Source organism: Coturnix japonica, chromosome 9, assembly GCF_001577835.2.
Source record: "Coturnix japonica isolate 7356 chromosome 9, Coturnix japonica 2.1, whole genome shotgun sequence".
Lineage (NCBI taxonomy): Eukaryota > Metazoa > Chordata > Aves > Galliformes > Phasianidae > Coturnix > Coturnix japonica.
The window spans coordinates 6,291,947-6,312,310 of record NC_029524.1 but is presented as its reverse complement, the minus strand read 5'-3'; the positions used below and the strand labels follow the sequence as shown (position 1 = coordinate 6,312,310).

The following is a 20,364-nucleotide window of genomic DNA, read 5'->3' as shown; positions in this document are numbered from 1 at the left end:
GCAACTCATCAATGTATGACCCTCTCTAAAATGTCATGGGTAATCAAGTGTGAAGTACTTAATGGATCATGATTTGCACTGCACTGTTTTGATTGATGTACTACTTAGTAGAGGATTGATAGTTTTTTACAGTGCTGTTGATGGGAGCCTCTCAGCAGTACCTCCTCTATTTCCTCTAGTGCTGCAGAGAGCCGAAGCAGCATCTGTTTGAAGCCATTGTGTTCCAGCGTCTTTGTGAAACGGTCAAAAATAGTGCAGAGTTGTTATCTTGCTTAGACCCTGATCTCATCAGAACTGTCTATATTTAGGCATCTTCAAAACCTTTGTGTCAAGCAATTCTCTGGGAAGACAAAAATAGCTTTTTTTTTTTTTTTTTTTAAAGACATGTTGTATGGCCATTTAGAGAGGACGTGATGATTCAACCATATTAAGGCATCTTGCTGTAGCTCCAGAGCTATCATCAGCTTGAACTTTGTTCTGGCTGCTTCACAGTTAACCAAAGGCTAAAAAAAAAACAACTATATATATATATATGCACAAGTGTGTGTGTGTGTGTGTGTGTGTGTACACAACAGAAGCTGTAGTTCCCAGTTAGCTGGAAGGACTTGGCTCCTGCAGTTGTGATAGGAGTTCAAACAGTAGCAGAAAACATTACAGCTCTGCTGCAGTGAGTGGCATTCCACTTGCACAAAGGAAACAGCATTAAAGGATTTATATGCAGAATGAACCCACAAATTCTTGTCAATAGGAAATTCCTTGGAGGGGATTAATGTAATAATTACTTAAGGCAAATTGCAATATCTCATTAGCATATATTAAATAATTGAAAATAACTTGTTAGTTATCTTTATCGCCTTATTCAGTATTTCTTTTTAGCACAAGCCTTCAGATGATGGCAGTTAGGAGCAAACAGATGTGTTAAACGATGATGTTGGGGCTACATGATAGTAGTTTTAGGCCTTTCAGTGTTAAGCTGCTGCAGCACTTGGTCTCAGACTTTATCTAATTTAGGAAGTTTAATTGCCTTTTTACAGAGTTGTCAAGATTTAGGAGATGAGAGATAATCCCCCGCTGGCTGGACAGTGCTTTGAGATGTGGATCTCTGTTCCCATCAGCGCTTTTACACGGCTGGGGAGAGGAGCTTGTAAGCAGGATTAGGGCTTGTTAATGTGGAGATTCAAGGCAATTAACCAGCTTTCGCTGTATATTTTAACACTTCACTCATATTTTTTCTGTAAAATCTAGTTGCTTAAGAAAACAAACAAAAGCATCCTGCCCACATTTTTCTCTTTCTTGTTTAAAAACAAAAAAACAAAACAACAAACCTCTTAAAATGACTTAAAATCTGTTAGTTTAGTGATTTTGCTTCTTGCTGCTTCTGTTCGAGGGAAACTGTCAACTTGTTTTTCTAATTGAGTAATTATTTGAAACTGATTAGTTGACTCATCTCCTAGATCTCACAGCTTGCAGAAAGGTGATTAAACTTTCAGAATTGGATGAATCTGTGACAGATCACAGTGACAGCATGAGCAGCTGGAACCGGAGAGCACCCGGACGCTGAGCTCGGTACCATGTTAAAGATGCTCTCAGCAGCTCTAGGGTTGTCTGCACTGAACAAGGGAAAGCAGCCTGATTTCTGCTTTTGAGAAGGTCTTATCAATCCAGGACAATATCTTAAATTAATTATTACTAGATTCATAAATTAATGAAAATGTGAATGTTTTGTTGAAACCACTGAAGTGCTGGTTCCCCAGCTCATCAACACATCCTTGTGCATTAAACCCTCTGGGCGTGCAGGGGCTGTGTGTGCCTGTTAATTCTCTGCTGGGCAGGGCAGGGTGTCCTGCAGCCCAGGCAGAGCAAGCTGCCCTTCCCATCTTTGCTACCAGAGCGCTGGCTGCTGTGCCTGTCCTTGCTGGTCCTAGCAATCTTCTTCCTGCAGAGAGCAGAGCAGCCTGGGGTTTTCTTTGCTCATGGAAAGTGCTGACGTCTCACTAAGAAAGGGTTTTTATTTTCATTTTTTTACTGCATCCTTAGCTTTCTGTTTTTTTGTTTGCTTTTGTTTTGTTTTAATTTCAGACCAAACAAAACAAAAGGGCAGCAAATGGTCTGTCTGTGGGCTGCTTTTCCTTTTACAGTGCCTTGATAGAGACCTCCTAGCGTGAGGCTGGAAGCAGCTCAGGAAGGTGATGTTGATGGCACTGATGCAAGATCAGGGCAGCTTCAAAGATCAGTGACAACCACAGAGTGGAAAAGGTCTGACCCACAAGGCATAGGAAGTAGGAAGAGCTGTAGCAAAGATGGGTGTCGCTCCTATAGGCTGTTTTTAGTAATGCATATGAATATTGTATTTTAAAATTTGTATAGTTATGGCGAGTTGTTTCAGCAGTTGATCTATCAGCTGCATAGCAAACATCGGAATAACTCTTAATAGTTTTTAGAATAAAAGCTAACATTTATTTATTTATTTTGATTTTCTACTTGTCTACCTATTGAACTTATTTAATAGATGAATACATGTATTTAGGTCTTTTATGCTTTTGACTACCTAATTTCCTTTAAATATATATATATATATACACACACAGTGGCTGATGGGGGAAAAAAAGTGGGTTTTAGCTCTTGCAGTGATTGGGTTATCAGCATAATTGTATTCCATGTGTATGAGATAGGAGTTAAGTAAGGAAAGCCAAAGCTTGGCTGCAGTTGGACCCTCCAGGGGCTGTGAAGGACACTTGTATTTGTATGTGCAGGTACCACAAAGCAGACTGGAGAAGAAGAGGCCCCACTGCTCAGTGGTTCAGTGCCCAAGGAAGGGCTGAGGTCCTGAACACCACATTTTGCTTTGGTTTTTGCTGTCTGGGTTGGCTGCCTGGCCTTCCAGGCCTGGAATTGTCACAGGAGACTGAGAGTTATTGGTACCTGTGTAAGTTAACAGACATACATGGGTACTGATGGGATGTGTCTGAGAGCACAAGGGCTTTGCCTGATGACAGAGCAGCCCTTTGATGTGCTCTGGCAATTGGCAGCTGCAGTTAATGGTCTGCACCTCATGCCTTTTCTCCTGAGGATGCAGAAAAGGAGACCTTGGATGGTGCTGGTGGCCCAATTCCATGGCAGAGATCTCCCTGGCTCTCTGTTCCTCGCATCTTTCAGCTTCTGCCAGGTGTAGGCAGGTGAGCTTCCTGTCCTCCAGGTGCAAAAACTGAACTGTCCAGCCGTCCATCACTGAGGCCATCCTCTGTCCTCACCTTGCCATGGGTTCAATCTAGGCTGAGCCAACACAAAAATTGTCTTTATCAGAATTGTTTGTGCTTCTGCTCGTCATTAGTACAATAGAAAAACGGGCTTGGTTTTGGAAATACTGCTGTGCTCATTGGAGAGAGGAGTTAAAGAGGTGGAACTCAATGTGTAGAAATCGTACAGTCTTTCTTAAAAGGAGGTAGAACAGGCAGTAAAGATATTGTAAAGATATTGCACATCAAAGGAATGTGACCTTACTTGGAAACATTGTTTTGTGGATTGCATCTAATTCTACAACCTGACTTGTAAGAAAGACTGAAGAGAAGGCACTCCTTTTTTTTTTTTTCCCTTTTCCCCTCTGGCTTCTAAGGATCTTTATTTATCGCCCTCAGGGGCATTACAGTGAGTAATTAGATTGGACCAGGAGAACGACTTAATTTTACAAGAAACTCATTAATTCATCCTATTTAAAATCTTCTCATTTCACCCCAAACCAATTATGCTTGTAGTGGCAATGATCTGGAAAGGCATTGTCTCGTAGGCATTAGGGGGGCCGCTGGGGCTCCCCTGGCATTCATGTCGGGGAGACAAGGGTGACTCCCTTTCTTTGACTTTTAGGTCAAAAGAACTAGTCGCTGGGACAGCTTGACAATTAGAAAACCCTGATGAGCATTTGGAACTCAAACAGCTGTACAATAACAGAGGAGTTCATGGTGCGGGGCAGAAAGCTCATCAAAAGAGACTATCCAAACAATTGAGTTCTATAATTAACACACAAAAATCTGCTCAGAAATGGTAATAACAGTAAAAGAGAGCTGAGAAGATGCTGCCTACTTATGTGGCAGATGTGGTTTTGTTACAATCTGAGGGAGAAAATCCATCCTTTTAAAGAGTAGGAGGCACATTAGAGGGGGAAAATAAAAGTAACTTTTTATTCCTAAGGGTGCAATTAAAGCACGAGCTTAAAATATTTTCACACAGACAGGAGCCGTAGAAAAAATAACTGCTGACGACAAAGCACATAATGTGCTATCAAAGTATTTGATACACAAATTTCCTATCGAACTGAAATTTATAAGGCAAACATTGAGGTATTTTGTTCTGAAATTGTTGGCTTTGTCCTTCATTTAACCAGGAATATTGTTCTTGATTTTTACCTCAGAGTTGGCCTTTCTACCTGCAGGCTGCCTGCACTGTTACCCGAGTGCCCACCACAGCAAATGTCCCTGGCAGAGCACTGGCTCCTGTGGGTGTGGGAGCACAGTGAGCGTTCCTCATCCACTGCTGACCCCATTGAAGTCTCCCCCATCCAGGGGGAACTGATCCCATACAGAACACCTCAACAGTGGCATGTTCAGCTCTAGGATTTGTAAGGGGATGGCTCTGCAGCCTGGGTTGCACATGCTCCATGTTCTCGATCAGCTTAAAATGCTGGATAGGACTTTTCTCCTTAATATTTTTATCCAAAAATCAGAGGGGGGGGGGGGGGGGGGGGGGAAGCTTATTTAGAAATAGTTTTAATAATATGAATTCTTGTTAGTCGCAGTAAAATGGAAATCACTGGCTGAAAGTTTCTAATGCAGAATTCAGTATTTGGCAGGAGCGCGCAAGCAGACTTTCCAGCCCAAACATTAGTTTGTTTCCTTTTTTTTCTTTAAGAATGCCATAAAAATCCAGAAAATCAGGTTTTAATGGGAAAAATGAAGCTTGAAAAACAGCCTGAGAAAATTGATGTGGAGATGGGGCTGCAATTCCATAATTGTTCCAAGCCCTTTTTGCAGCTCTGACATGTATCATTGGGTCAGCTTTGCTTTAAGAAAGAAACCTGGTGGTGCTGGCTGGCACTGCTGGACAAACCCCTCCTGGCTTTAGGGGAAATAGAAGTTAAATAGATTATAATGTGGTAGCTCCAAGATATCAGAGTGGTTATTTCAAGCTGACGGCCATTTAGAATCAATGAGATTTCTTCTTTGATACTGCAAATATTTTTCAGAAGTTTTCTTGGATACGGTGCCAAGGGCTGTAACCTTGTGGCTGTGGATGAGCTGAAGGCCAGAAAAGATGTCTGCTTGCTTTTTTTGTTGTTTCTTGAAGCTAACAGGAAGAGTTAATTAAGGCAAAGCTGTGGAATTAAAAGCAGTTTGTACAGCACGTGTGAACTCATCTTCTCACATTGAGACCTTTGGAAAGCTGTGTTAGAGAGCTGCTCATGACCTGCCTCGCCCACCAAGCCCTCCCTAAGAAAGCAGCAGGTTGAAGATCTGCAGGCAGGAAGGACATCCATGGAGCAGGTTCTGCACAGGCAGCATGTTGGTCTGCTGAACCAGGGAGCTGCAAGGCAGCCCATCCGCTGCCTGCCCTGGCTGTGCTGGTCATGGCTGCGGCCACAGGGCTTTGTGTGTGGATTAGATTCAACCAAGTGTTGATGTTGCCACTGAGCTCTGGGAGTAACGGCTGTTGGCTTAGTGCAGCGTGTTCTCTAATGCAGCTTTGTGCCACGTGCTGCAATGTGGTGAATCTCAGAGCACACAGAAGCCAGGACTGTTTATGGCTCAGTCTGTGCAGCTGGAGCAAAATGGCTGTGTGTGCTTTGGAGCAGCTACTGCACTGGGAGAGCCTTCTTCAGGTCCTGAAATATTAATGATTGTGGCTTAATATAGTAGAAAGCAAAATACAGTGCTTCAAACAAAGGGGAAAAAATCCTTGGCTTACAGTCTGTTGACCTTGCGGTACCCAGAGCATCCATCTATTCCCTGTAAAGGGAGTGAACAGAGGAAGGATCCTCAGACCTGTGTCATTTTTCTACCTTTGCAGAAACACACTGCAGTCAGTGCAGAGCTTACCGCTGTGAACGGCACCATCTCAGAGTGCTCTAATACTGGGGAAATGCAAAATGTAGCTCTTCATTTAATAACTTTTGTGAACAATCATGCTCATATTTAAAATAATATTAGAGTTCATGTGTTTTTCCTTGAAACCCTTGAATAACAGATGGAAGCAGTTAGTGTGCTCCCACTTGCACTCTTTATTTCCCACTCCTTCTCCGTGTTTCTGTATTGGCTGATGCAGAAGAGCAGAACCAGGACTGAGATCTCAGCTCAGAACCAGCTGCTGTTCAGCTGGATGCAGGAGGACTTGTAGCAATAGCACAGCTCATTCACCACATATCGCCAATCATAGCAAAGATAGGAAAGTTCATTTCCCTTCTTTTTTTTTCCCTCCTCTTTTCCTGATCCATTCACTTCACGAGCAGGGGCTGTGGCTGTGCCCAGTGGGCTGTGCTGTGCTGTGGGTGTGCTGCTGTGCTGTGTGCGGGCTGGCCTGGCCCTGCTGCTCTTCCTGCCAGTGCTGCAGTTTCTGATCTCCTCGAAACCCCAAGGCCATTTGAAGCAGGGCCAGAAAGCACCTTGCGAGTTGAACCTTATCTAATTGCGCGATGTATGTAAACTCCGGAAGCATAAATCTTAGTCATTTGAGCAATGTGTTTTTATAAGATTCTCTGGTCCAGTGGCAGCCAAAGCGAGCAAAGCGGGCCCATCTCCCAGCGCTTCTGCAGATGGTGCATGGCACGTCATAAAGTTAGGGCTCGTTAGGGAAATTCCAGAAATGGCTTTGGTTAATGAGGGAAGCAACTTGCTGGTTTATAAACGTGTTACTAAACCCCTCCCTGTTCCCAATATGGACAGCTTCGTTAAAGGAGGGAAAGGAGAGCAGCTGATGGAAGATGAGCAGGAGAAGGAGCCTGGGCTGGGCAGGGCCAGATGGGCAAGGAGAAGGGATCGTGGCACTAGGGCAGTGATAAATGGCAGCGTGTGAGGGTGAGTTGGTGTTAGGGCCATGATCAACGGCCAGACATGAGTGGGAGCAGTGCAGCAAATGCCAGGAACTACCTTTCCTTTTTGCATGTTTGCGTGCTTACGTGTTCTGTCTGTTGTCCATAGTGCTGAAAGCAGGGTGGTGGTTGGCTTTTATCTTGAGCCAAGGGAGAAATTTCTGAGATGGCATACGCGTTAGCCACCGTTAAAATGTGTTATTAATGATACTAATGAGTTTTTTCCAAGTGATGTAAAAGTACCCATCCGTGTAAGCATTGCACTTACAAAGATGATGTCATGGAAAGCTTGCCAAGCCACACATGGGACCTTCTGCCAGTGGTGCAGTCACTGATGAGTCCTGGCTTCGGGGAGGGGAGAGTGCTGCTGATTTCCTCTGCTGGGGAGCAGGAGCCAAATTAATTCTGCCTTTCCAGGAGGGAGATGAGCCATTTCCGGGCATGTCAGGCACATGGCCTTGCTGCCAATCGCAGTGGGTTCCTGTCCCATTCCCTCTTAAAAATTGGCAGGGTCTGGCTGTCAGCTGCCATTCCTTAAGCGGTCATAGAATAAAGCAATTGCACCCTTTTGTTGCGTGCTCTGCTGTATGTGAATGCAGGTGGACGTGGGTTAAGCAGCGTGCAGCTCTACAGTAAGCACAAAGAGGCAGCTGATTTTCTGGCAGTGTCAACACAAGTCCATAATTTTTTTTGCCATCTCCAAGCCAGCTTTTAAAATGGCTCTTGTTGGAATTAGAAACTGGTATCTGCTGACATAGGTGTACTCATTAAGAGTATGATGATTGTTAATTCTTCACCTGGGGCTAAGAGGACATCATTAGATCTTTTTGAAATGTCTCCTGCCTTGATTTTGAATAAGTAAGGCAGAGATTTATGATCGCAGCCTGGGCAAGTAACACTCTCCCTTCCTGTCCCTCTCTCTAGCTTGCAAAATCGGATACTACAAGGCGCTCTCGACAGATGTTGCGTGTGCCAAATGCCCGCCTCACAGCTACTCCATCTGGGAAGGCTCTACCTCCTGCACCTGCGATCGGGGCTTTTTCCGAGCGGAAAATGATGCTGCATCCATGCCCTGCACTCGTAAGTTGGTATTTAAATGCTCTCTCCCCTTTTCATCCTCTGTTTCTTCTGTCTTTCTTCATATCGTATGGATGATGCATTGCTTGGAGAGCTGTGTCTAAGAAGTCCTGCTTCTGATAGCAGTGTTCATTAGCTCTTGCAGACCTTTGCAGGGGCAGTTTGCATTGTGGATCACACTTCTGGGAGAGAAAACACTAGTTTTCAGCCCTGAATTCTTAACACTGACATGGTTGCTCTGACCTTTGAGAGATTACAGTCTAAATAAATGAGTAGCTGCAAGAGGAGTGACTTGCAAGCTTCAATAATGGAGTTGGGTCTAATTACAGGTCTTATTTCCAGTCTGAGGTCCTGTCTAGTAAATGGCATCACCTTTTGTATTTAGATTATTGGTATTTCTAGAAATTGTGACAACTTCTTTCATAATCGTATGATATGGAGTAAATGTATAATATTTATAATTTCATTACATATTTAATTTACGCAAACTGTTGCTGATGGCCCTTAGGAATATAGGAGCGTTCCTCCAAAAGGGATGATAATAAGAAATTTTAAACCATAACAAGAAGTAAAACCCCAAAAGTATGATTTATTTTATCCTTTGTATATAAATACATCCTTTGTATATAAATACATCATGCACAGCAAATGGAATTATGCTTCAGTTCCACCAGAACATTTTCAGCATGAGAAACAAAAGGCGTAGCACGCTGAGCACACCCGCTGTGTTACTGGAACAGCTCCTTGTCCTGTGTGTTGGTTAATGGGTTAGGCAGCCAAAGACCTGAGACTCTAGACATGCCCTGGTGTTAAATCGTGATCATCTAATGCTTTGGTTTTCGTTTCTGTAGGAGCAGAGCAGTTTGAAACAATAAGTGAAAGGGCTGTATTTTACTGGGGGATATCCATGTGTGACTTTCTCTGAAAGCTATTGAAAATGCTTCCAGATTTTTGGAGTTCAACTGTGTATTTATGTAGTGTGTGTGTCTGTGAGAGAAGGCTAAGATATTTCTTTTGTAACATTTTAATATATTCCAAATTCGTTTTAGAGAGATGACTCACATTTGTTTCAATCTTAATTTCTCCCTTACAAGGCAGAAACAAAGTATGTCCATAACTCAGCAGCACTCGTCCCTTTCCCACACCCTGTGTTTCCAGCTCTTCCTCAGCGATCTCCTTTCAGCTGGGAGTTTTGCTGGTGGTGGTTAAGCAGGTCAGGGTATAGTCAGGAGCAGCTGCTTTAGCTTAGTAGGAAAGCAGAGAGGTCCCTGTATCCCTTGCCAAGTGCTGATTGGGGATAGAAGTCTAGCTGTGATGTGAAACCTCGCTGAAGTCGGGTGGGATCACGCTTTTTGTAATGCTGTTTACACTAGAAGATTTCAGACTTGACCATTTTGATAGGGAAAACATCTTTAGCAACAATAGAACTATTGTTCAGAAGATACACTCTGAATAGCATTATAGCAGCAAGAATGTCTCATAAAACCCTGGTTGTAGCGGCTGATATACTGACCAAATAGAAATCAAATTAGGAATCAGCTAATCAGTTGAATTTAAATAGGCATGTGTGGGGCTGAAGTATGAGGAAAGAGCAAAATAATTCCAGATGGGAGAATTGTGAGCAAATGATACGTATGTTTGCTTACATTGCAAAATATACTCCTGCAAGCTTAGCCCTTTTTTGTCAAGTCTTGGACTTGCTTCTGGCACCCTTCCCCTTTCTGCTATTTGGAGGTCAATCAAAGTTGAGGTCCCCAGTCTTGGTGTTCTACCATGAAAATATGGAGAGTGTAAAAGAGAGGGCAAGGGCCACGGTGCTGGCCACAGTCTTCATCTCTGCAGTGCTCTCAGAGGATGTGACGTGCAGAGAGGAAAGCCAACAGCACAATCCCACGGCCACCAGGCCCTGGGAAGCAGGCCTTTCTTTGGACATCCCATTTCATAGCCCTGAATTTTCACCGGTAGCTTAAGAGCTGCCTTTTCTGTGATCCAACATGAAGGAAGACTCATTAATTATTTTGGAGCTCTCTGGTGGGGCTGCTTTGCTCACTCGTACCTTTTCTTTGTTGCTGGAGCGTGGCTGTGACGGTGGTATCTGTGCAGGCCCTGGGTGCAGCCCCATGGGGCCTTGCACAAATAACGGGGTCAGGAGGCTCCTGGGGGGCCATCCTGTGCCACACCAAGTTGCCTTATTCCTGTGTGTTTGAGGCAAGTGCCAGGACCCATTGGAAGGGCCTGTGCTGAAGGAAGGCCCTCTGGCAGAAACTCCCAGTTTATCTGCCTCTCCTGACAAGTTGTGGAGACAGGAGGGAGCATAAACATCAGAAGTTCTTTCAGACAGATTCAGACTCTAATCAGTTCTTACCAGTTGGTTAAACCAGGTGACAAACCCAATTCCCTTGTGCTGACAGCCATAATAATCAGGCACCTTCTTTGTTCATTATGCTCTCTTTAACCCTGGTATTCTCATTCGGCCCTGCATTTAGTAATCGCTCAGTGTGACGGCACACTAATGAAGAAATAAAACACAGTATCAGAGATCCATTCTTCTAGCAAAAAGATAGACTGTGCTCCACTGGTTTGTAAAATCAGCTTTCTGTTCACTTGGAGAACTATTAGACCAGGTGAATAAAAGTAACATTAGGTAATTTGGAGAGAACACCTGGAATGGACAGAGGATTGATCCTTTCTTTGTTATTTCTAAACAGTTTTAAGATGAAGAACTTCAGGCTTCTTAGGATGTGTTTTTTGTAAAGCTTTGACCCTTGAGCTATTGATTTCCTTTGCTAATAGGCTGGCTGGCTTCGTGGCTTATCTTGCCTTCTGGGTTAGGTGGGAGGACTGTTATGACTTTCCATTAGGCTGACTACACCAGTGGATGACAGGGAATTGGTGAATTCCCTTTCCTTTCTCCCAGCTTCCATGGTGAGTGCTAAGCAGCTTCTCCTTCCTGGTGTGCTGGTCAGAGGAGGTGCTTCAGAGTTTTCTGGTTCCAGAGCACCACTATCTGACATTTCAGTCCACTGTTGAGTTGTAAAATCTGTGCTTAACCTTCGGTTTGGTCACACATTCAATCTAAACAAATAACTTGGGCTCTGTGCTCAGCATTCTGCATTGTCTAGCTCTGCTGGAGTGAGTGGTTATGTCTGCCCCAAATCTCCTACAAGAAAGGGCAGTTTGTGGCTGGATGTGAGTGTAGGAGACAGTGGGCTGTCAGAAAGCCATGCACAGACGCCCTGACTTGTGCATACTTAACTGATGCTTCTTTTCCCTCACACTTGCCTCATGGGAATAATAATCATCATGTCTGTCACCACCGAGCCGCAGAGCCGCCCCAGATCTGCCTTGTTGACCTGTGCTGGAAGTTTAGACTTGATTTCTGAAGCACGGTGGACTTGTCATCTGTGCGCTTGGGTGTGGAGGTGGTGTGATTGACCTCAGGTTCACTTGAGCACAAACTGTGGCAAACACAGACGTTCTCCCTTTTGGAAGCATTGCAAAAGTTGAATTAAGGCAAAAATTCGAACCTTCTTTATATTTTAGTACTTGCTGAAGAGATGGGCCTTTCATAAGTTTAACAGCCTGATGGGCATTAAACGGCCTCACCAGCGCACAAATCCATAAGGCTGATTAACAGTCAGTCTCAATCATGATCCTCATTCTGGAGTTTCCTTCTCTGTAAGGATGATGTGGTAGGGAGACTCTCTGAATGGCAGCCTGATGCAGGCAGGTGCACTTCCCATCCAGACTAATGGGCGTTGGTCCCACGTCCCCACTGTTAATGAGTCAGGTTCTCAAACTGTTTCTTAACAAGGAATGCTCACATTATGAGCAAATATGGGACGGTTTTGTATTGTTTATATTGTCTGTTCGATTCTGATTATTAATGACTTTTAATTGGGAGCCCTCTACAAAATAGAGATTACCAGGCTGTCCGGCTTGAAATTTGTCTCAGTAAGTGACCCTGAAAAATGTAGTCTGTTGTTCCACCCAAACAGTCACTGGTTGATTGGTATTTTGGCGTGCCCTGAAATATTTCTGAAACGGTTGCATTTAAGACAATTTATACCAGAGAAGCTTAGAGATAATGAGGGTAAATTCAGTGAGATGCAAGAGAAAAGTGCCTGCTTTAAAAGGGCTTTCTCCAGTTCAGGTTATCAAGAAATCGAAGAACTTGACTTGAAACAGCAAACGTCACTTAGTTGTCTTTACATTCGCCTCTTCTAATTGAATTTAGCGCACTGCTGTATTTCCTCCAGAAAGTATATTGTTTTTAAATTACCATTTCAGTGCTATTACTCAAGGCCCCGGCTTCTAATGCTTTCTGACAGTTATCAGCATAATGAACCATAATGAAATGATGAGCAATCTACAGTGGAAACTCGATGTGGATTCCACTAGAGCTGTGTGACTGTTGTTAAGATTTGAATGCACATTAAAATAACACTGTCCTTATTTGTTTCCAAGGTTGGGGTTTTAAGAAAGGTCGGAAAGGTCTCAACGCTTGGATGTCATAAACGTTAGTCTAACCCATGCCCTTAGCTCAGTCTTCTGTGGCACATAATTTATCTAAGAGAGAAATATTTGACCCGCATTTTCAAAAAAGAGTGAATTTACCTACCTAATAACTGTGCTTGTGAAGGAGTAATTACACAGGAGCTGATTATTTGAGCATATGTTTATTATGGTTGCTTAGACTTCTAAATAAACAAATGTGCTTTTTTTTTCATACAGCTTAACTTGTGCCTCTTCTAAATTTCCAGACACACAGTGATTATCACTGTTCTGGCTTTTACATAAAAGAATAAGAAAGTGGGATACAGAGCAGAGTCCTACAGTGGCTGTACACTGTAGGTAGCTGAGTACTGCCTGTGCCATGCTTTCTCTGCAGGATGCTTGTTTTGGCACTGAGTGAGGCTAAGCCGTGACATTGAAGCCCACTCTGTAACGTGAAGCATCTGCTAAAGCAGCCTCTAATCTTCTGGCATAATAATCCTTCTGCACTCTTCTATATATTCTCACATTTATTCAACTATTTCATTCTTAAAACCTCATAAAAGAGGGTACATTATGTAAACAACATGTCAGAATGTCTTGTAAGGTACAGTGTGGCAGCTGCAGCATCAGAGCAGTGGGTAGGCAGCTTGGAGACAATGATTTTTCTTCTCCAGGTGTGCTGGGGAAATAGTTCTTCACTTGCTGCCAGAGGGGAAGGGCTTGTGGCTGACAGGGATCCCAAAGGAAAAGGCTCTCTTCCTTCATCTGTAGAGACAGACTGGGGGGAATCAAGAAAGCACTGAGTAAGGAGGAGACGGGAGTAATTTGACAACGTTGTGTTTATAATCAGTAGACTTAAATCCATCATTCCTTTAAATGCAGCAACTGTTTATTAGCTGTCTTCTGATTTTCTCTCTCCAGAGCCTTAAATTAACTGAGATGTTTATTCAATTAAGTGGGGGCTTTGATTGGTTAGTCAGGACCCGGTTCTGTAGAGACAGTGGAGTAAATTAGAGGACTACCAGAGTAAGAAATCCAGCAGTTGGGCCAATGACAAAATGACATATTTCTCTGGTTGGATTTCTTCCCTGTCAAACTGTCAGCCAACCTTCTGGTATTCACAGCGGAGGTTTTCTTTTTTATCTTGAAAGAATGAGTGGACACATGGGATGTTGTCTGCATCACAGCATACTAGAGAAGACGTGATAATATGTCTGAGTATGCAGTGCTGCAGGGGTTTCGTATAAGGTGGTTTTTGGAAGAGAAGCCCTGAGCCCACAGAATGGCACCTGCAAGCATCAGTTTTCCCACACTCTGTCAGCAGTAATGGGACCTCTTTGCTTAACTCCCTTCTGGAGAGAAGAGGAAATATCCATTGCATTGTTCTCTATGGTAAGGAAACAAAGCTTATTGTGAAGCTGGTAACCAGGGTTCTTTGGCAGCTAAGTAGGAAATCGTACATGCCAGTAAAATGGGCATTTTATCACTGGCACTGGTCCAGGATCCCTAGCTTGGCAGAACTCCCACTAAAGTCAAAGGAGTCTTGCCCGAGTAAATAAATTAAGAATTGTTTACCAAATCAGATGCCTTATTAAAACCCCATTGTAATGCTAAACAGGCGCAGAAAAGGAGAAGAGAGAGGGAAAGGAGCAGATGACTGATATTTCAAGTGGCTGCTGTGTCTTGTGGACTGTTGACTTTGGTCTCAACAGTTGTAAGAACACCTGATCTATAATGATAAATGATCAGGAGCAGCTGGGCAGGCGAGAAGTGAGGGTTGTCCTAAGTGTTGGTGCTTGTATAAACTGGCCACAGCAACAGGAGACCTATCCACAACCGCTGAAAGAAGTAATTAGTGGTCACAACGTATGCAACTGTCACAGGAAAGTGTGAGCTTTATTTCTGAGCGCAAGCTTACACAGCCCAGAAGTTTACTCTGCATTATAACTTGTCTTTCCGATGGGTAAAGATCAACAACAAAGATTTATCCAAAGGGCTTCACAGCTCATGAGCTGAAGCTTTATTGACAGCTCTGCAGTTGTCCATGTTTAATGAGGCCTGATGAATTGGAAAAAGGAGGCCAAGGTGCTTTTTCTCGAAGCTGTGCCTGGCACCACTTTGCCAGATGTTTTAGTGAGGCAACTTAAAGAGTTTAAAGACATTGATTGTTTAGTAATTGCTTTCTTTGCATCCAGCCTGAAAATAGTAAGCTCTTTATTTCACACTCAGCCCTGCCTACAGGGGGACAAATTTTCAGATCATGATTGAGTTATGATATTGATTAGGATCATTAAAGGCTGTCTGTACAGTAACGGCGGCAGGAGGTCACATGGAGAGCAGCAGCGGTCACGTTGGTTGACAGGAGAGCTGAAGGCCCTCGCGCAGCTGTGGTGCCCAAGTACCTGAGCTAACCCTTCAGAGGCACTTGATGTCCTTCAAGTGGCATTTCATTGCTCTCTGCGTATGTACTCCAAAGTTCCTTGGAGCTGTTCACTGTATGGATCTTTTCTTCTTTACACCTCTGTATTTGTCCCCTTTATTCTTGCTGTGCTGTACACAAAAGCTGCCTCTCAGATCTCGTACAGCAGAAGACGTGCTGATCTTCTCACTGCTTCCGATGCCACATTTCCAGTTAGGTTTTCCTGCCATTAGCCAGTTGGAAGCTTACTTCCCGGTGCCTGCTGTTCCTGTAATTCATCAAAGACTTAACTTTTAACAGCTTGTCTGTAGTATAGCCAAGGCCGAGCTGCTGATTCAAATCAGCCCGTTCATTCTAGGCTGCTTTTACGGTACAGTGAATTGTAGCAGTCTGTTCTGTTGTATGAATCTTGTTTGTTATATAGCAAATTAGCTCAAGGTTTCTGAATGTCCCGACTTCCCTTTGAAATCATTGGAGATGAAGAGGGTCAGCATCTCTCTGAAGCAGGCTCATGAAGAGGATGCTTTTGTCAGCATTGGTCTGAAGCCATTGTAGCTTACTCCTCTGTCTGACTGATTAACAAACACGTCATTGGCACTCGGCTGCATTTAGCAGTATGTTTATAGGGTTTTCTCTGTTTGAGGGTGAAGTGAGAAAGCTTCCAACTGTAGCAGGCTATCATTTTATTGTTTCTTAGAATAATTTTTAAACCTTATCAAGCTAAGGTCTGCATTTTCTGCCTCAAAAAGCAGCGATATTTTCCTCAAGGAGAGCATGGGAATGGTTAAAGAAGATTAAAGTCTTTTCTACATGCTTGAGGTTTTCTGATGTCTGGTGGGAATTGCCAATGAAGCTTCCTTCCGATTTCACACTGTCAGGCAAACGCAGACTGAATGCAGGGTGACAACCCACTTGAAAATAATTATCCATTGCCCTGGCTGCAGAGGCATCCGTTACCCGATAGAGAAATGTGCTTTTACACACATGCACACACAGACTAAATTATTTTTTTTAATCATTTTCTCCTTCCAGGGCTGAAAAACCTCATCCTGCTCGTTACCACCCGCATACATATCTTTTGAAAGCGCCTTCCTTTTTTAAAAGGGTTCCATTTTAAATGCACTGATCTGGTGACTGACAGGATGCTCATAATGAAGGCTTGCCTTCTTCAGGGTTTATATTTGAAATATCTCCATTAGCACTTCCGTGGAGAGTGTGGGTTTAAGCTCTTGTTTTTAATAGATGTTCTTTGGATATATCTTTGAGTGTAATAAATATTAACCATACCATAGGCTAGTAGTACGTAGATGTGGTTACAGTCCAAATACTGGTAATATCAGTGCAGCCCTCACTGGGTAACACGGCTGGGAAAATGATCCACTGCCACCCTCAGAGACTGAGGATGAAGTGGCACGAAGAAAGGGGCTCCTGGCACAGAGCCTTTACCAGGGACAGCTGGGACAGTTGTGCCTGGCTAGGGAGAACTTCATTCTCAGTGCTGTCAGAGTGGGTCTCCCAAAGTCCTAAATTTACTTTCAAGGCATTAAGTGTCAGAACCGTGTGCTGAGGTGCTTTTTGGTTTGTTTTGTGGTGTTCTTCTATTTCTGCCTGACACAGTAGCTTACTGTGCTTACTCAGGTTGGCCAGACTGAAGCCCACTGCTTTCATCTTTAATGCTTTGTTTACAGGGCATCTGAGAATACAAACAACAAACTTCTATTCATCTGTTGCTTTAGCAAGTAAAGGCTGTCAGCACTGCAGGTGTCACGGGGGGTGAAACCTCTCTCTGCAAGCTGCTCTGAAAGTCTGCTCAGCGTTTGGGGCTGCTGTTGTTGGCAGTGGGCTTCTGGCTTTAGTGGGGAGCATATCTGCTCATACTGTGGGACAGCAGAGTCTCTCAGGAGCTGTTTCGCCTGGAATCATTTATTTCTCTTCTCCTTTCACAGCCCTTTAATCCACGCCTTCTAACCATGCACTGTTGCTGAACTAAATTAACTGGTTTAGTGAAGACAGTATTCTCTATGTCAAACAAGTCTGTCTGGTCTGGATGTAGAAAACTGTAATTGAATTTTACTGCATACACCCACAGAGGCTTTCAGAGAAGCACCATGCTGGGCAGATCGGTCATAAAAAAAGGGTGATGTAAAACCAGTGATGTTAAAACCTTTGTCGTAGCCATTTGAATGGAGTTCCCCAGCACAGCGCACCTGCACTCTGCCCTCAGATCTCAGGGCAGCTGTTCCTGTGGGCTTGGCTGCAGCCAGCAGGGCAGTGGCTGTGTGCCTGGCAGGCTGTGCCCATCTGTCTGGGGGCTCGCAGCAGCAGCAGTCCCAGCACAGGGCTGTGGTACGTGCAGTCTGTTGGGCAGGAGGCTCTGTCCTTTGGCTTGGTGGCTTGGCGGGGCTTACTGCATGTGCTATCTTCCTTTGCAGGTGAGGCTGGTCCCTGACGGCAACTGTTCTGTAGTCTGAATGTGATTCTCCTGCAAATAATCAGTTGACAGTCACAGAAATGGCCCGTGCTGCATGGGTGCTCCCTCAGTCCCTCAGCACAGAGCAGGGCTCCTGGCTGGGCCTCCCCAGGCTCATGGCACCACCTGGGCCCTGCTCTGAGTCAGGGAAGCTCCTGCGGCCTGCCCCGGGAGACCTGTCATCCACAGAGATGGCACTGATAAGGTGGCACGGAGGTGTCTTGTGATCTGGCAGGAAGCAGGGAGCCGGTCAGGTGATGATTCCTATCTTTGTCAGGGATTTCAACAGCCTTGTGTCAGCCTTGCAGGGGCTTGCAGGAGGCTTCTGGCTGGGAGCGGGACCTGGGTGCCTCGTAGGATTGGAGGGAGGGGGAAATAGTGGTGGATGAAAAATGCAGCCTGAGATTGCAGTAAATGCTAAAATGCATCAGTCCTTTTAGTACAAATTAGTGCTTGTACTGTTAACTCCTTTAAAAACTGCACACTTCCTGAATGCTCGTTTGGCAGGGGGTATTGCCAGCCAGATCTGTCTGTCCATCTGTAAAGAGACAGACAAATAGATGCAAAGCCTATAGCTTATTGCAGCAAGAGAAAGCCAAACACAATCTGCATTGCACAATGCATTTAAGTAAATCTAATAGGAGGGTTCAGGAAGATAGCAAGATTAGCTTGACAAAGATTTGTTGCTGAACAGACTCTTCAGTTCCCCAAGCCCAGACACACTGAACTTGCTCCACCCCAGGCCTTCCATTTGCTTCATGGCTCAGCTGATTTTGATGGCTTTATTGTGAAGCAAGGTTTGTGGAGCTGCAAGAGGGAATAAAATGAAAATCCTCCATTCTCTCTGCTCCCCTGTGCCTGCTTGCAGTGCTGGTGGATGGGCAGCTGAGTTTGCTCTCAGCCACCCATGCCATACCCTTTCCTCTTTGTGGGACATCCCCATGCCAGAGCATGTCCCTCATGCAGGTCCCTCTCAGTGCTGCTTTGCTGGTGCCTGCAGCCTCCCATGGCTACGAAAGGGTTTTCTTCTCCTCTGGCAGCAGCTCTGTTGTCAGAAACAAAGCAAATCCTGATCACTATTGAAGGAGCAGATACGCCCTGTGTTTAAACATCTGAAACCAGGCCCATCAATCTGAAACTGTTCCCCACTCCCAGTGCCAGCAGCTCCATTAACAACTATGCTCCAGAAAGAAAGGAAATTGCTTTTCCCCTCGCTGCCATGTCAGCCCACCATTTGGAAACTCCCCCGCATCTTCCTTTTCATGCTGGAGGTGGTGCGCTCATCTCTGTGACCTGCAAGCATCTGCTTCCCTGGTTTTCCGCTTCGCTGCGTCTCTGTTTAGACACTGCTATGCCCTGTCCCACATACTAATTACTGACTTTTTGCTTCTGAGGAGCTTGATTCATTCTGGCACATTTTCCCACGTGAAACTGGACCTAGAGCCTTGGAAAATATCTTAATGGACACCGGAGTAAGTCTGAGATTAACCCCAAATCGGCTGCTGTGGCTGAGCTAACAGGCATGTCTTTAGGACTGTGAGCATGGCAGCTCCCAGGGTGCAGAGCCTGGCCCTAGAGTGGTCCCAGCTGTGGGTAATGCAATAGCAGCAAGGTAACGCTCTGCAAGAAAAAGCTCTTTGCTTTTTCCTGTCTGAGTCTCACGATGTAGTAGCTGCTTTTTGTGTACTGGGGTTTTGTCTCTGGATGTCCTCAGCGTTGCTGGTGCATAGACCAAAATTGAGGCTTGCAGCCCAGTGGCGCAGCAGCAGGAGTCCCTGTTGGAGGGGCTGGGCTGTGGTCTGTCTGCTCATGGCAGTAAATCTGCCTTACAGCCCTGGTTAGCCCGGAGACTGTACTTCAAAGGTTTGGCAGGAAGGGAGGATTTCTCCCCTCTCATAATGAATATATTAATTTTGTATTTGTGAAGTTGAGCACAGAGAAGCGATCCTTGCTCAGCTGCTCTTGCAGCAGAAGCTTTCATCTAGACAATGATGATAAGTAGTAGGTACGTTTGACCTCTGTGTAATTTAAGAGTTTTTCCTTACCTACGTGCCTTTCCCCAAATCCAAATACCGCATCCAGTTGACATGTGTTATGGCCTGGCAGCTTCAAGCCCAAGGACGTGATGTAGCCCTCAAAGCCTCCCCCTCTGCACTGTGCTCAGAGCTCAGCCTTCCTTGTAGCTGCTGCTGCTGAACCCAGGCAGCCACAATTCCTCTTCCCCACCATTACCTTTTGATGGCTTGACCTCTTTGCTGCTACACTTGAGTCACTTTATGGTTTCAGCAGAATTTCACTATTATTTATTCAGTTTCCAGTTAAGCCTGATGAGTGCATTTGTACCTTTGGCATATGAGAGACTGAGATTAATTTATTTACGTGGCTAATCAAACTATTGCTGCTGCCTTGTTTTTGTTTTGTTTTGTTTTCCCAATTTCTTAACAGTGGATGAATAATAAGAATGGAAAATCTGGAATGAAACTTGTTAGAACTTTCCTTCCTTTCTGGCAATAACACCTACATTTAAAGCTCCAGCCATGCATAATGCCTAAGGATTGCCATCTTCACTGCGTTCTGGTTTGGATGGTTACATTTTGCATGCTTCATTCTCACCCTATTCCATTTCTGTTGGGTACTGTATTTTGCTGTGTGTCCTGTCCCATAGCATTGTTTGTGTAGTTCAGAAAGCCGCTGTGCTCAGTCCCAGAAGGGGCAGTGTGTTGATGGCTGCGGAGCTTTTTGTGTTGTATAAAATCCTTCATCCATTTCACGGAGTTGCCAGGAATCATTCTTGTTAAATTTAAGGATAGAAAAATGTGTCTCACC

At 44.4% G+C, this 20,364-nt stretch overlaps 1 protein-coding gene across 2 annotated transcripts in view; it reads left to right on the top strand.

Annotated features, from left to right (window-relative positions):
• EPHA4 (EPH receptor A4) overlaps window positions 1-20,364 on the top strand; it is a 198,731-nt gene that overhangs the window by 133,314 nt on the left and 45,053 nt on the right. For both annotated transcript variants that reach the window (XM_015871334.2, XM_015871333.2), the window contains one exon: window positions 8,000-8,155. In XM_015871334.2, the coding sequence (XP_015726820.1) occupies window positions 8,000-8,155 (156 nt within the window). The remainder of the gene's footprint in view (window positions 1-7,999; window positions 8,156-20,364) is intronic.